Source organism: Lithobates pipiens, unplaced genomic scaffold, assembly GCF_037356315.1.
Source record: "Lithobates pipiens isolate NorthernLeopardFrog02 unplaced genomic scaffold, aLitPip1_a1.2 Scaffold_19, whole genome shotgun sequence".
In the NCBI taxonomy this organism is placed as follows: domain Eukaryota; kingdom Metazoa; phylum Chordata; class Amphibia; order Anura; family Ranidae; genus Lithobates; species Lithobates pipiens.
In genome coordinates, this window is record NW_027507764.1 from 43526384 (window position 1) to 43541529 (window position 15146).

The 15146-nt window shown below is 47.3% G+C and overlaps 1 protein-coding gene across 3 annotated transcripts in view; it reads left to right on the plus strand.

Annotated features, from left to right (window-relative positions):
- The first annotated feature begins 495 nt into the window (after nt 1-495).
- Nucleotides 496-15146, plus strand: part of CRPPA (CDP-L-ribitol pyrophosphorylase A) — a 337629-nt gene continuing 322978 nt past the window's right edge. The window contains exons 1-2 of one of the 3 annotated variants that reach the window (XM_077490700.1): nt 496-983; nt 7465-7744. In XM_077490700.1, the coding sequence (XP_077346826.1) occupies nt 847-983; nt 7465-7744 (417 nt within the window). In that variant the 5' untranslated portion in view covers nt 496-846. The remainder of the gene's footprint in view (nt 984-7464; nt 7745-15146) is intronic. The other 2 variants (XM_077490701.1, XM_077490699.1) reach the window with 2 other exon arrangements.

Here is a 15146-nt window from a genome sequence, read left to right on the forward strand (position 1 = left end):
ACGGTCCTTCAGATTGGTATACTGATAGATACGCAGCACATGACATCTCGTACATTTCCAGGTGCTGATATGCACTATTAGGCGGTGTGGGGAACAGGACGCGGTCTGTAGCGATTGGTGCATTCTGGAAGTTGCGTTTACCATAAATGGCAACCCACCAATGCATGTAACCTGTTACCACGGTGTCCTCTGTGCGACCGCGCAATACACCACCTGTCCTTGCGTTAACACAGCGATCGAGCGTGACCCGAGCGGTGTAGACGGCAGTAACATGCGACACGGGGGTCATCTTTTTTATTCCAATTTAGCGTTACCTCACCGCATGTATGGAGGTAACGAGCTGCATCAACGTCAGGACTCGGTGCACCGAACCAAATGCAAAAAAATAACGCTCGTGTGTACGGGATTGAACGGTTATCTCCACCATGTCAAAGCACGATTTACTGCAATAAAAATACCACAAAATGTGCAACACGAAAAAACAACTTCTATCATAAACCGAGCCCTGTATATAGGGGAGAAGGGGATGGGGCCTGCTCTCTTCACAGCACCGGCCTCAACCAATCCCGGGACCCCTCCGGTGCGGCCTATCTCGGGCATTCCTCCAGTGCGGCCTATCCCCCGGGACCCCTCCGATACGGTCTAATCCCCCGGGACCCCTCCGGTGCGGTATATCCCCCGGGACCCCTCCGGTGCGGCCTATCCCGCAGAAGGGTGTCTCCAGGAGTGCGGCCTACTCTCAGGAGTACCCCCCCCAGTGCGGCCTACTCTCGCTATACACCCGGTGCGGCGTATTTCTGTACACCTCCGGTGCGGCCTGTGTTGGAACGGCGGCGCCCGGTACGGATGGCGGAGATGCGGCGCGTGTCGGTGGTCCTCCCGGCGGGGGGTACCGGGGAGCGGCTTGGTGGCGAAACACCCAAACAGTACTGCCCGGTGCTGGGAAGAGCCCTGATCAGCCGGACGATGGAGGCCATGGAGAGGTGAGGGGGATCCGCCGATCTACATCGTCCTGTGTATGGGGGGGGGGGGGGGCACTTCACAGCAGATGTACGGGACAGTTCACAACTCTTCTCAATACCTAACCCCTCCTCCACTCCTAACCTAACCCTATACCCCTCCTCCATACCTAACCTCCTAACCCCTATACCCCTCCTCCATACCTAACCCTATACCCCTCCTCCATATCTATCCTCCTAATCCCTATACACTTCCTCCATACCTAACCTCCTAACCCCTCCTCCATACCTAACCTCCTAACCCCTATGCCCCTCCTCCATACCTAACCTCCTAACAACCCCTATACCCCTCCTCCATACCTAACCTCCTAACCCCTATACCCCTCCTCCATACCTAACCCTATACCCCCTCCTCCATACCTATCCTCCTAATCCCTATACACTTCCTCCATACCTAACCTCCTAACTAGGGGTGCACTGAATGGTTTTTTTGGTGCCGAAACCGATACCGAAAATGAAAAATACACTAGGCCGAAAACCGATACCGAAACAGCACCGATACCGAAAATGACTGTTTTTAAAAAATATTTTCATACAGCAGATGGTCAGAGACTGGGGACATATTACAGGAGATGGTCAGAGACTGCAGGCATGGTACAGGAGATGGTCAGAGACTGCAGGCATGGTACAGGAGATGGTCAGAGACTGCAGGCATGGTACAGGAGATGGTCAGAGACTGCAGGCATGGTACAGGAGATGGTCAGAGACTGCAGGCATGGTACAGGAGATGGTCAGAGACTGCTGGCATGGTACAGGAGATGGTCAGAGACTGCAGGCATGGTACAGGAGATGGTCAGAGACTGCAGGCATGGTACAGGAGATGGTCAGAGACTGCAGGCATGGTACAGGAGATGGTCAGAGACTGCAGGCATGGTACAGGAGATGGTCAGAGACTGCAGGCATGGTACAGGAGATGGTCAGAGACTGCAGGCATGGTACAGGAGATGGTCAGAGACTGCAGGCATGGTACAGGAGATGGTCAGAGACTGCAGGCATGGTACAGGAGATCAAAGCAGTTCCCCTCAGATGCAGCCTGCCTGATAAAAATACATGCACAGTGTTTTCCATGTATTCTAATGGCTTTAGTTCACACCATGCAGCCAGTTTCCGGTGCGGAAACTGACTGCATGGTGTGAACTAGAGCCATTGGAATACATGGAAAACACTGTGCATGCATTTTGTGCAAAAAATAAAAAGCACACGGAACTTTTGGATGCAGCAGCACTGTGAGCACAAAAAACTTGATTTAGCTGCGGACAAAACTCTGCAATGCTTGCCCTGGGCATACTCTTTCCCCCTCATGCAGCTTGCCAGTGTCTAAATGCAGCCTCACCCATGCCCGGATCTGTGCGGTGATCTCCGTGTGTCACGGAGCTGTGCATTGAATTGCCTGGGCGGCTGCAGTAACAATGTCCCGCCTCCTGTAATCACGTCACGCTGGTTCAATGTCCCACCATTGGATCAGTGTACCGTCTGTCACAGGAGGCGGGACATTGTTACTGCAGCCGCCCAGGCAATTCAATGCACAGCTCCGTGACACACGGAGATCACCGCACTGTCGGGCGGGAGGAAAGGAGGAGGGAGAACGGAGGAGGGAGGACAGAGGACTGGGAACGAGCCAGGAAAACACCCGTGCAATAGGCGGCACCAGGGGGTGGAGCCCCGCCCCCATTTTCGGCCCCATTATCGGCAAGATTTTCCTTTCGGCAATTTGCCGAAAACACAATTTTCGGCCGATATGTTTCGGCGGCCGAAATTTCGGTGCATCCCTACTCCTAACCCCTATACCCCTCCTCCATACCTAACACCTATACCTAGGGTTGCCACCTGTTCGGGTTTGGAATCATGCGTCCGGGTTTCAGACTGTCTGAGACCCGGACACATTATTCAGACCAGTGGCGTCACTAGGGTTGGTGTCACCCGCCTAGCAACGCCACTGATTCAGACTGGACTAAGTCTCCCACCTTTTCTCACATGCCTCTAATGGCCCGTACACACGATCCGAATATCGTATGAAAACGGTAGTCCGAGGAAGGATCGTACGATTTTCGGATCGTGTGTACACTACTTTCGACAGCCGATCACAACCGTTCATCCGATATTATTCGAAATTTTCCTCGTACGATTCCAGATCGTACGATTTTCATTTCGTAAGTATAGTTGTCGTCCGAAAATACAATACAAATACATTACAACACATGATATCACTAACGATTTTTTTTTTCTATCGTACGAGAATTTTCGTGACTTTATTTAGCTATTCAATTTCTACTTGCGATTATTAACCGAAAACGGTCGTGAGATCGGTCGTACGATATTCGGATCGTGTGTACGGGGCATAAGTGAGTACGCTAAGGTAAATCAGGGTCCTCAGAGCACTCATGACATCAGAGTTCCCCCTTACAACAGAGTCCTATTTGTACACCAGAGCATCTTTTATGTTAGAGTCCCGGAGTTCTCCCTTACATGAGAGCCTGCAGAGTCCCCCCTTACAGTGAAAAGGAACTCTGTGAGTTCAGATGTAAAGGGGGAACTCTGTGGACTCTGATGTAAAGGGAGATTCTTGTGATTAACTTCATATAGTTAGAAATGTTATTTAATAGCAACATCTATGCATAGTTTATCTATTCATACTATGAAAAAAATTGCTGTGCGACGCTAAAGTGTTCGGGTTTGACTTGACGAAAAGGTGGCAACCCTACCTATACCCCTCCTCCATACCTAACCCCTATACCCCTCCTCCATACCTAACCTCCTAACCCCTATACCCCTCCTCCATACCTAACCTCCTATACCCCTCCTCCATACCTAACCCCTATACCCCTCCTCCATACCTAACCCCTATACCCCTCCTCCATTCCTAACCCCTATACCCCTCCTCCACACCTAACCTCCTAACCCCTATACCCCTCCTCCATACCTAACCCCTATACCCCTCCTCAATACCTAACCTCCTAACCCCTATACCCCTCCTCCATACCTAACCCCTCTACCCCACCTCCATTCCTAACCCCTATACCCCTCCTCAATACCTAACCTCCTAACCCCTCCTCCATACTTAACCCCTATACCCCTCCTCCATTCCTAACCTCCTAACCCCTATACCCCTCCTCCATACCTAACCCCTATACCCCTCCTCCACACCTAACCTCCTAACCCCTATACCCCTCCTCCATACCTAACCCCTATACCCCTCCTCAATACCTAACCTCCTAACCCCTCTACCCCTCCTCCATACCTAACCCCTCTACCCCTCCTCCATACCTAACCCCTCTACCCCACCTCCATTCCTAACCCCTATACCCCTCCTCAATACCTAACCTCCTAACCCCTATACCCCTCCTCCATACCTAACCCCTATACCCCTCCTCCATTCCTAACCTCCTAACTCCTATACCCCTCCTCAATACCTAACCTCCTAACCCCTATACCCCTCCTCCATACTTAACCCCTATACCCCTCCTCCATACCTAACCTCCTAACCCCTCCTCCATACCGAACCCCTATACCCCTCCTCCATACCTAACCTCCTAACCCCTATGCTCCTCCTCCATACCTAACCCCTATACCCCTCTTCCATACCTAACCCCTATACCCCTATACCCCTCCTCCATTCCTAACCCCTATACCCCTCCTCAATACCTAACCCCTATACCCCTCCTCCATACCCAACCCCTATACCCCTCCTCCACACCTAACCTCCTAACCCCTATACCCCTCCTCCATACCTAACCCCTATACCCCTCCTCCATTCCTAACCTCCTAACCCCTATACCCCTCCTCAATACCTAACCTCCTAACCCCTATACCCCTCCTGCATACCTAACCCATTTACCCCTCCTCTATTCCTAACCCCTATACCCCTCCTCAATACCTAACCTCCTAACCTCTATACCCCTCCTCTATACCTAACCCCTATACCCCTCCTCCATTCCCAACCTCCTAACCCCTATACCCCTTCCTCAATACCTAACCTCCTAACCCCTATACCCCTCCTCCATACTTAACCCCTATACCCCTCCTCCATACCTAACCCCTATACCTAACCCCTCCTCCATACCGAACCCCTATACCCCTCCTCTATATCTAACCTCCGAACCCCTATACTCCTCCTCCATACCTAACCCCTATACCCCTCCTCCATACCTTACCTCCTAACCCCTATACCCCTCCTTCATACCTAACCCCTATACCCCTCCTCCATTCCTAACCTCTTAATCCCTATACCCCTCCTCCATACCTAACCTCCTAATCCCTATACCCCTCCTCCATTCCTAACCTCCTAACCCCTATACCCCTCCTCAATACCTAACCTCCTAACCCCTATACCCCTCCTGCATACCTAACCCATTTACCCCTCCTCTATTCCTAACCCCTATACCCCTCCTCAATACCTAACCTCCTAACCTCTATACCCCTCCTGCATACCTAACCCATTTACCCCTCCTCTATACCTAACCCCTATACCCCTCCTCCATTCCCAACCTCCTAACCCCTATACCCCTTCCTCAATACCTAACCTCCTAACCCCTATACCCCTCCTCCATACTTAACCCCTATACCCCTCCTCCATACCTAACCCGTATACCTAACCCCTCCTCCATACCGAACCCCTATACCCCTCCTCTATATCTAACCTCCGAACCCCTATACTCCTCCTCCATACCTAACCCCTATACCCCTCCTCCATACCTTACCTCCTAACCCCTATACCCCTCCTTCATACCTAACCCCTATACCCCTCCTCCATTCCTAACCTCTTAATCCCTATACCCCTCCTCCATACCTAACCTCCTAATCCCTATACCCCTCCTTCATTCCTAACCCCTATACCCCTCCTCAATACCCAACCTCCTAACCCCTATACCCCTCCTCCATACCTAACCCCTATACCCCTCCTCCATACCTAACCTCCTAACCCATCCTCCATACCGAACCCCTATACCCCTCCTCCATACCTAACCTCCTAACCCCTATACCCCTCCTCCATACCTAACCTCCTGACCCCTATACCCCTCCTCCATACCGAACCCCTATACCCCGCCTCCATTCCTAACCTCCTAATCCCTATAACCCTCTTCCAGTCCTAACCTCCTAACCCCTATACTCTGCTCTGTACCTAGTCCCCCCACAGGTCTACCCCCCTCATACCTAGCCCCTCAACTCTTATACCGCTCCTCCGTACCTAACCCCCCCAAATTTTATACCCCACCTCTATACCTAACCCTCCAACTTCTTTGCCCCTCTTCTGTATCTAACCCCCAACTTCCTGCTCCCCTCCTCCTTACATAGCTCCCCAACTCCCATACCCCTCCTCTGTACCTAAACCTCCCAACTCCTCTACCCCTCCTCCATATTTAAGCCCCCAACTCCTATACTCTTCTCCAGCACCTATCCCCCCAACTCCTATACTCCTCTCCCGTACCTATCCCCCCAACTCCTATACTCCTCTCCAGTACTTATCCCACCAACTCCCATACTTCTCCTCAGTAACTATCCCACCAACTTCTATACTTCTCCTCAACTCCTATACTCCTCCCCAGTACCTATCCCCCAACTCCTATACTCCTCCCCAGTACCTTTCCCCCCAACTCCTATACTCCTCCCCAGTACCTTTCCCCCCCCAACTCCTATACTCCTCCCCAGTACCTTTCCCCCCCAACTCCTATACCCCTCCCCAATACCCATACCTTAAACTCCGCTACCCCTTCTCCATTTCTAAGCCCCCAACTCCTATACTTCTCCCCAGTACCTATGCCACCATCTCCTATACCCCTCCCCAGTACCTATCCCCCCAACTCCTATACCCCTCCCCAGTACCTATCCCCCCAACTCCTATACCCCTTCCCAGTACCTATCCCCCCAACTTCTATACTCCTCCCCAGTACCTATCCCCCCAACTTCTATACTCCTCCCCAGTACCTATCCCCCCAACTCCTATACTCCTCTCCAGTACCTATCCCACCAACTCCCATTCTTCTCCTCAGTAACTATCCCACCAACTTCTATACTTCTCCTCAACTCCTATACTCCTCTCCAGTACCTATCCCATCAACTCCTATACCCCTCTCCAGTACCTATCCCATCAACTCCTATACCCCTCCCCAGTACCTATCCCCCCAACTCCTATACCCCTCCCCAGTACCTATCCCCCCAACTTCTATACTCCTCCCCAGTACCTATCCCCCCAACTTCTATACTCCTCCCCAGTACCTATCCCTCCAACTCCTATACTTCTCTCCAGTACTTATCCCTCCAACTCATTTCCTCACCCCCTAAGTGAAGAGTGGGTGAACAATATTAAAAAAAAAACTTTTGGACAGTAGAACAGTTTAGCTATAAGTAGTTCAGCTGTTTAGTTGTTTGATAAGCTATAACAAATCTGTAATAAATCTGACTATATGCTGCTTCCATGTTTATAAATGCGTTTCCTCCTTTTTTGCAGAGTCAGCTGGATATCGGACATCGTTGTGGTGGTAGCCGCAGAGAGCGTGGATTTGATGAAGTCCATCATTCACACATATGGACACAAACGTATAACTCTGGTGGAAGGTGGGGTGACACGCCACCGCTCCATCTTCAATGGGCTCTGTGCTTTCTTAGAAGATCATTCGCTGGGGGCGGCACTACAGAAACCGGAGGTGGTGATCATCCATGACGCCGTGCGACCGTTCGTGGAGGAAGATGTCCTGCTGCAAGTCGCCAGATCAGCCAAAGAGCACGGTGTAAGTTCGATCTTGTTATGAGCACATATTGGGGAATTTCCATGCATATGACATGCTTTACAAAGCCAAAACCTTCTTTCTACTTTTGAATGCAGTGCGAAAGGATTAAAACGTTTAATGGGTTTTTACTGCTGTCTGGGGCTTTTTTAGAGAGATTTCCCCTCACCTCCTGTCCTGCTGACAACAGGAGATAGGAAGCGAAAGAAAATCTGCAACAGTAACACAGACAGAAATATATAGCAATGAAGAAATATCTAAATAGAGATTCCAGTTACTAGTAAAATACAAAACAGTAATAACTTTTAGTACAATATGATACAATAGGTTAGGCATGGAGGAGAGGGGTATAGGAGTTTGAGGGTGGGGTATAGGAGTTTGGGGGTCAGGTATGGAGGAGAGGGGTATAGGAGTTTGGAGCTCAGGTGTGGAGGAGAGGGTTATAGGGGCTTTTGGGGTTAGGTATGTAGGAGAGGGGTATAGGGGTTAGGTATGTCAGAGAGAAAAACAAATGTGTGCAGGATGTTGGTGGGTCATATATATATATACACACACACACACATACATTTTAACTACTGACTGGTCTACTCGATTTAACATCCCTAGGGGTATTAGCTGTGCCTTTGTGCACTAGGCTTCCAAATTTTGGTATGTCCGAGAGGGGTTAGGTATGGAGGAGAGGGGTATAGGAGTTTGGGGGTTAGGTATGGAGGAGAGGGGTATAGTTTTTTTTTGGGGTTAGGTATGGAGGAGAGGGGTATAGGGCTTTTGGGGTTAGGTATGGAGGAGAGGGGTATAGAAGTTGGGGATTAGGTATGGAAGAGAGGAGTATAGGAGTTTGGGGGTCAGGTATGGAGAAGTGGGGTATAGGAGTTTGGGGGTCAGGTATGGAGAAGTGGGGTATAGGAGTTTGGGAGTCAGGTATGGAGGAGAGGGGTATAGGAGTTTAGGGGGTAGGTATGGAGGAGAGGGGTATAGGGGCTTTTGGGGTTAGGTATGGAGGAGAGGGGTATAGGGCTTTTGGGGTTAGGTATGGAGGAGAGGGGTATAGATTTTTTTGGGGGGTTACGGATGGAAGAGAGGGGTATAGGGGCTTTTGGGGCTAGGTATGGAGGAGAGGGGTATAGGGTTTTTTGGGGTTGGGTATGGAAGAGCGGGGTATAGGGGTTTTGGAGTTAGGGATGTCAGAGAGGGGTATAGAAGTTTGCAGGTTAGGTATGGAGGAGAGGGGTTTTGGGGTTAGATATGTCAGAGTGGGGTGTAGGAGTTTGGGGGTTAGGTGTATAGGAGTTTGGGGGTTAGGTATGGAGGAGAGGGGTATAGGGGTTAGGAGGTTGGGTATGGAGGAGTAGGGGTATAGGAGTTTGGGGGTTAGGTATGAAGGAGGGGTATACAAACAGGGGTTTTAGATATGAAGAAGGGTATAGAAGTTGGGGGGCTTTGGTGCAGAGGAGGTGTTTGATATTTAGATACAAAGGAGGGATATAGGAATTGGGGGTTTAGGTATAGAAGAGGGCTAAAGAGGTAAGGGCCTAGGGTACAGAGGAGGGGTATAAGAGTTAGGGCAACCATAATGCTGATGCAGCCCACAGTGAAATTGAGTTTGCCACCCCTATGACATACCTAAGGCATATTGGTATACAAAGGACAATTTCTTATAATTTTATCACTTTTCGGAGGAATCAAACATCATTTCAATGAGCTGTAAGGGTACCAACAAATTTGTCGACATCTGCCAATTTAAGGTTGGTATAGTGATAATCCGATTTGTATACATGCTTAAAACATCCCTTTGGTAACAATTGCTCAATGTTCATTGTGAAATCATAAAAGGGGAAATGTTTATTATGTGCCCAGGAACTCAAAATATTGGAACCTAAAAGGATATCCACTGATGAGATAATACATTCCCACACATGGATAAGTGTCAGTAAAGGTCAATATCCAGGTAATGTATGGATTCTCAGAAATTGCGAGTGCTGATATCCATATCGTGTGTCCTCGGGAATTATATTCCATCCATAAGACGGTAGAGCTGCACAATTACACGTTAAAAAATCGTGATCTCGATTCAACCCCCCTGGCAATCTCTATTGCAGAGTTTGCCGATTCTTTCATATAACATGTGGAGAGACTTATCTGCTCACTCAGCTGTCAAAAGAAAACATCCGGGCAGTCTGCCAAGTTTTTAACATGAAACATTGGGGGTTATTTATGAAAGGCAAACCCACTTAGCACTACCAGTGTACTGCAAGTGCACTTGGAAGTGCAGTCACTGTAGATCCGAGGGGGACATACAAGGAAAATAAAAAAAACAGCATTTTAGCTTGCACATGATTGGATGATGAAATCAGCAGAGCTTCCCCTCATTTCAGATCTACCCCTCAGATTTACAGCGACTGCACTTCCAAGTGCACTTGTAGTGCAAAGTGCCTTTCATAAATAACCCCCATTGTAACTAACTCTTCCTTCTTAGATCAAAGGGATAACCTTCTGTGTGTAAAGAAAAAATCCAGGCAGTGTGCCAAGTTTTTAACAAAGTGTAAATGCAGGAAGTTTAACCACTTAAAGTCTAAATCTTTTTCTGACACTTGTTTCTTAAAGAGGAGTTTCCATAAAAAAAATAAAAAAATAAAAGTCAGCAGCTACAAATACTGCAGCTGCTGACTTTTAATAATCGGACACTTACCTGTTCCAGGGTCCAGCGATGCAGGGGATCGAGGCCCCACTCGCCCCCCCCCCCTCTGCTCGGCGGCACCGTTATGGTAACTGTGAGCACCCACAGCCGGGCGCCCACTGCGCATGCACGAGTGGCGCCGTAATTGGCCGCGCTGTCATCTGGGACCTGTCACGTGTCCCAGACGACTGACAGGAGGGAGGGGGCAGAGCTGAGCCCTTCCTGCGCCAAGGGGAAGTGATGTCACCAGCCCAGGCACTGAAGGAGGCAGACTACGAGGGACCCACTAGCAACAGGCATTTAGAGGTGAGTTAAAAAATTTTTTTTCCAAATGTTCTTTTTTTTATTTATTTTTTAGGAATTTTAATGATTTTTTTTTTTTTGTGTGCAACACCACTTTAAGTTAAAATCAATATTTTTTGCTAGAAAATTACTTGGAATCCCAAAACATTATATATATATTTTAGCAAAGACCCTAGGGAATAAAATGTCACTTGCTGCAATATTTTATGTTGCGCTGTATTTGCCCAGCGGTCTTTCAAACGCAAACTTTTCGGGAAAAAATACACTTCAGTAAAAAAAAAAAAAAAAGGACGAAACGGTAAAGTTAGCCCAATTTTTAAATTTTTTTTTGTTTTAATGTGAAAGATGTTACGCCGAAAGAATCGTGATCTATTCTCTAATGCCGCATACACACGACAGGACTTAAGTCCGGCAGACTTTCGACGGAGTTCTGACGGAGTTCTGACGGACTTTCCGAATGAACGGACTTGGCCACACACAATCACACCAAAGTCCGACGGATTCGAACGTGATGACGTATGACGGGACTAGAATAAGGAAGTTCATAGCCAGTAGCCAATAGCTGCCCTAGCGTCGGTTTTAGTCCGTCAGACTAGCACACACACGAGCGGATTTCTGGGTCCGGCAGAGTTCTGGCGGAAAAATTTGAAGCATGTTCCATTTCTAAAGTCTGTTAGACTTTTGTGAATCAAAAGTCCATTGCAGCCCACACACGATCGAATGGTCTGCCGGAATCATTCCGTCAGACTTTGGATGTTGAAAAGTCCTGTCGTGTGTACGGGGCTTAAGCAAAAAAAAATTGTGATTCTGATTTTAGTCAGAATCGTGCAGCTCTATAAGGCAGTCAGTATCCTATTGGTGATCAGGTCAGATAAGAGTAGATCTTACCAAGATCCTAAAAGTACTTGGATATCCAATAGTGAAGTAGTAATAGCAATCCCAGACATACATGTCAGCAAATGTCGGTTATCCATGTAATCTTTGGATTCCTAAAATGTACCTGTGTGTGTATATATAAAGCAGGGTGGACAGACAACTCATGGGTCCCCCAGGCAATCAGAGATTATGGGGCCACACAGTATACACGCACACACACACACATTATACACATAAATGTACACACAGTATACACATACATGTACACACAGACATGTTTCTATTGGCTGAGGAGGTACTGGAGAGGTGGGGCAGCTATAATCTTGGGATTTTTAGACCAAAAGGATGTCGGTAAGGGACATTTCAGAGACAGATGTAAAAAAAAAAAAAATACAGATTTTTACATATTGTCCCTGGTTTTACTGAGGTTGGCAACCCTGATAGGGCCCCCTATTGGCAGTGCTCGAGTGGCCACATGGTCAGTCCGCCCCTGATATAAAGTTTGTTCTCAAGACTTGTATTCCATCGGCAGATAAGGGTGGACCTTTCAGAAATCTTCATAATGCTTGTGGTAGGTTGGCAGCATGAACATCTAAAAGTCACGTAAGACAGCAACAAATTAGTAAGGAAAAGCAGGATTTATCGGGGGACCGTTTTAGCAATTGAAGTGTCTTGTAACGCATTTCGCCTGATAGGCTTCTTCAGAGCATCATGTTCTCTATACAGCATTGTTGATGTCTTATATGAATCTTTGGATATTCATCCTTCTCCTAACATGCAGTCAGCTCAAGCCCTTTTGACATTTTGGTAATATCCACCCTTATCGGACTTATTCGCCATTAGTATACTCGCCTTACAGATTGAATTCTGTTCTTGAGAACTCATTGTATACTGTATACCAGCACTGCCAATTTCCGAGAAAGCCAAAAGAATGGAGCAAGAAAAATGCCAGTGACAGTCCGGGATCAAATAAAATATACAGGGTATTGTGCAGACCAGGCAAACCTCTCTTCAGGGAAGCCTATCATGTCTCCAACTAATCTCCTACCACTTCCATCAGCTCATTCCTCACAGTTATAACCTTTTGTACCACCTGCCCCACCCTGTTAGCCCTGTACACACGGTCGGAGATTTCGACAACCAAATCCATCGGATTTTGTCCGTCGGATCTTGTCCAAAACTGTTGCATACACACGGTCGGACTAAGTTGTCGAAAAATCCGATCTTTCAGAACGTGATGACGTAATTTAGTTATGATGGGACTACGTTCAGGCTAGTAGCCAATAGCTTTGATGTAGGAATTTGATCTGAGCATGCGTGGCACTTGGTCCGATCGGAATTCTCTACACATGATCGGAGTATGTCCGATCGGCCCAGTTGGTCGGGAAATATTTCCAACAAGTTGGAAATTTGGGTCCGACGGATATTCCGACTGAAACATTCCGATGCAGACCACACACAGTCGGATTATCCGACAACACGGTCCGATAGGACACATTCCGACGAATTCTCCGATCGTGTGTACAAGGCTTTTAGATTGTAAGCTCTTCTGAGCAGGGCCCTCTTAATCTTCTTGTATTTTATTGTATTGTAACTGTATGGTCTCCTTTTATATTGTAAAGCGCTGCGTAAATTGTTGACGCTATATAAATCCTGAATAATAATAATAAATAATAACATAAGAAAAAAAGTCCATGGATAAAGTTCACAATGTCCTAGGGCAGTGATGGCGAACCTTGGCACGCCAGATGTTTTGGAACTACATTTCCCATGATGCTCCACTACACTGCAGAGTGCATGAGCATCATGGGAAATGTAGTTCCAAAACATCTGGAGTGCCAAGGTTCGCCATCACTGCCCTAGGGGTTGAAATACACTAAACTTGTGTCAGCTCCCCTGTGGGTGAAGCAGTTCTCTGGAACAAAAGCAAAGGAAGAACAAGGTGCGCCAAACTAAGTGTAGATGTTTAACCACATCAGCCCCGGAAAATTTCTACCCCCTTAATGACCAGGCCTTTTTTTGCGATCCGGCACGGAGTCGCTTTAACTGACAATTAAGCGGTTCTGTGACGCTGTACGCAAACAAAATTGATGTCCTTTTTTCCCCACAAATAGAGATTTCTTTTGGTGGTATTTGATCACCTCTGCGGTTTTTATTTTTTGCGCTATAAACAAAAAAAAAAAAAAAGAGCCATAGTTCGGAAAAAAAATCAATATAGCAAATAAATATTATTATAATATTGCTATAATAATATTTTTCTATAATAAATATGCAGAAAACAAAAAACAAAACCCATTTCTTCATCAATTTAGGCCAATATGTATTCTTTTACATATTTTTGTTAAAAAAAATAAAATAAAAAACCACACACACAATAAGCGTATATTGATTGATTTGCACAAAAGTTAGGCCTCATGCACACGGACGTTTTTACAGCCGCTTTTTTGCAGCTTAAAAAGGCCTGTCCATGTTAGTCTATGGCTTCATGCCCACCTAGGCGTTTTTGAGCTGCAAATGGCATAGGCGTTTTTAAGCTGTAAAAAAAAACCCAGGACCAGTGCGTTCCGTGGCGCGGAGCTAGAGCTGTAAAAACGCGAATCGCGGGAAAACGCGCACAAACGCGCAACATATTTTCTTTGTTTTCTGAGTGCTATAGCCAAGAGATGTGTTTCTTTAAAAATGCTAAAAAACGCACAAAAACGCCAATGCAAAACGCAGTAAAAATCGCGTTTTTTAACGCCGATTTTTCCAGGCGTCGGAGATAGCTTTGCAGCCAGTTTTTTAAAACGTCCGTGTGCATGAGCTCTTATAGTGTATTCAAAAGAGAGGATATATTGATGGCATTTGTATTTTTTTATTTTACATTTTTTTTTATTTACTAGTATTGCCGGTGATTAGAGATTTTTAGCGGTACTGCGACATTGCTGTAGACAGATTGGAAACTTTTTTTTTTTTACACTTTTTTGGGACCAGTGACATTTATACAGCAATCAGTGCTATAAAAATGCACTGATTTACTGTATAAATTACACTGGCAGGGAAGGGGTTAACGCTAGGGGGCAATCGAGGGGTAAAGTGTTCCCTAGGGAGGCGTTTCTAAATGTGGGGGGGAGGGGACTGACTGGGAGTACAGAGAGATCGCTGTTCCTTATCATTAGGAACAGATGATCTCTCTGCACTCCCCTGACAGAACAGGGAAAGTCTTGTCTGTTTATATTGACATTGTGGCCACCGGCCACACTCGGCTCCCCCACCGTGCAGTAGGTGCGCGCGTGCGCCTGCTATAACTGTTAAAGTGACCGATGTACTGTGCCGGCGACTTGTGGGATCGCGCAGTATAATGTCGGCGGCTGGTCGGCAAGCGGTTAAGCCATAGGGAAATCAGTTAAGCAGACAGCCAATACTCGCATAACATGAGAGATAAAAGAGCATGGTAACAATGGTCTTAAGTCGCTGCGGGGGCCCCGTGATGTGTAGCTGGAGGTTTGGCGTCGGCAGGATCGATGCTGGCCAGCTCTCTGCCTTGCGTGGAACGCACTCGGAGTGCAA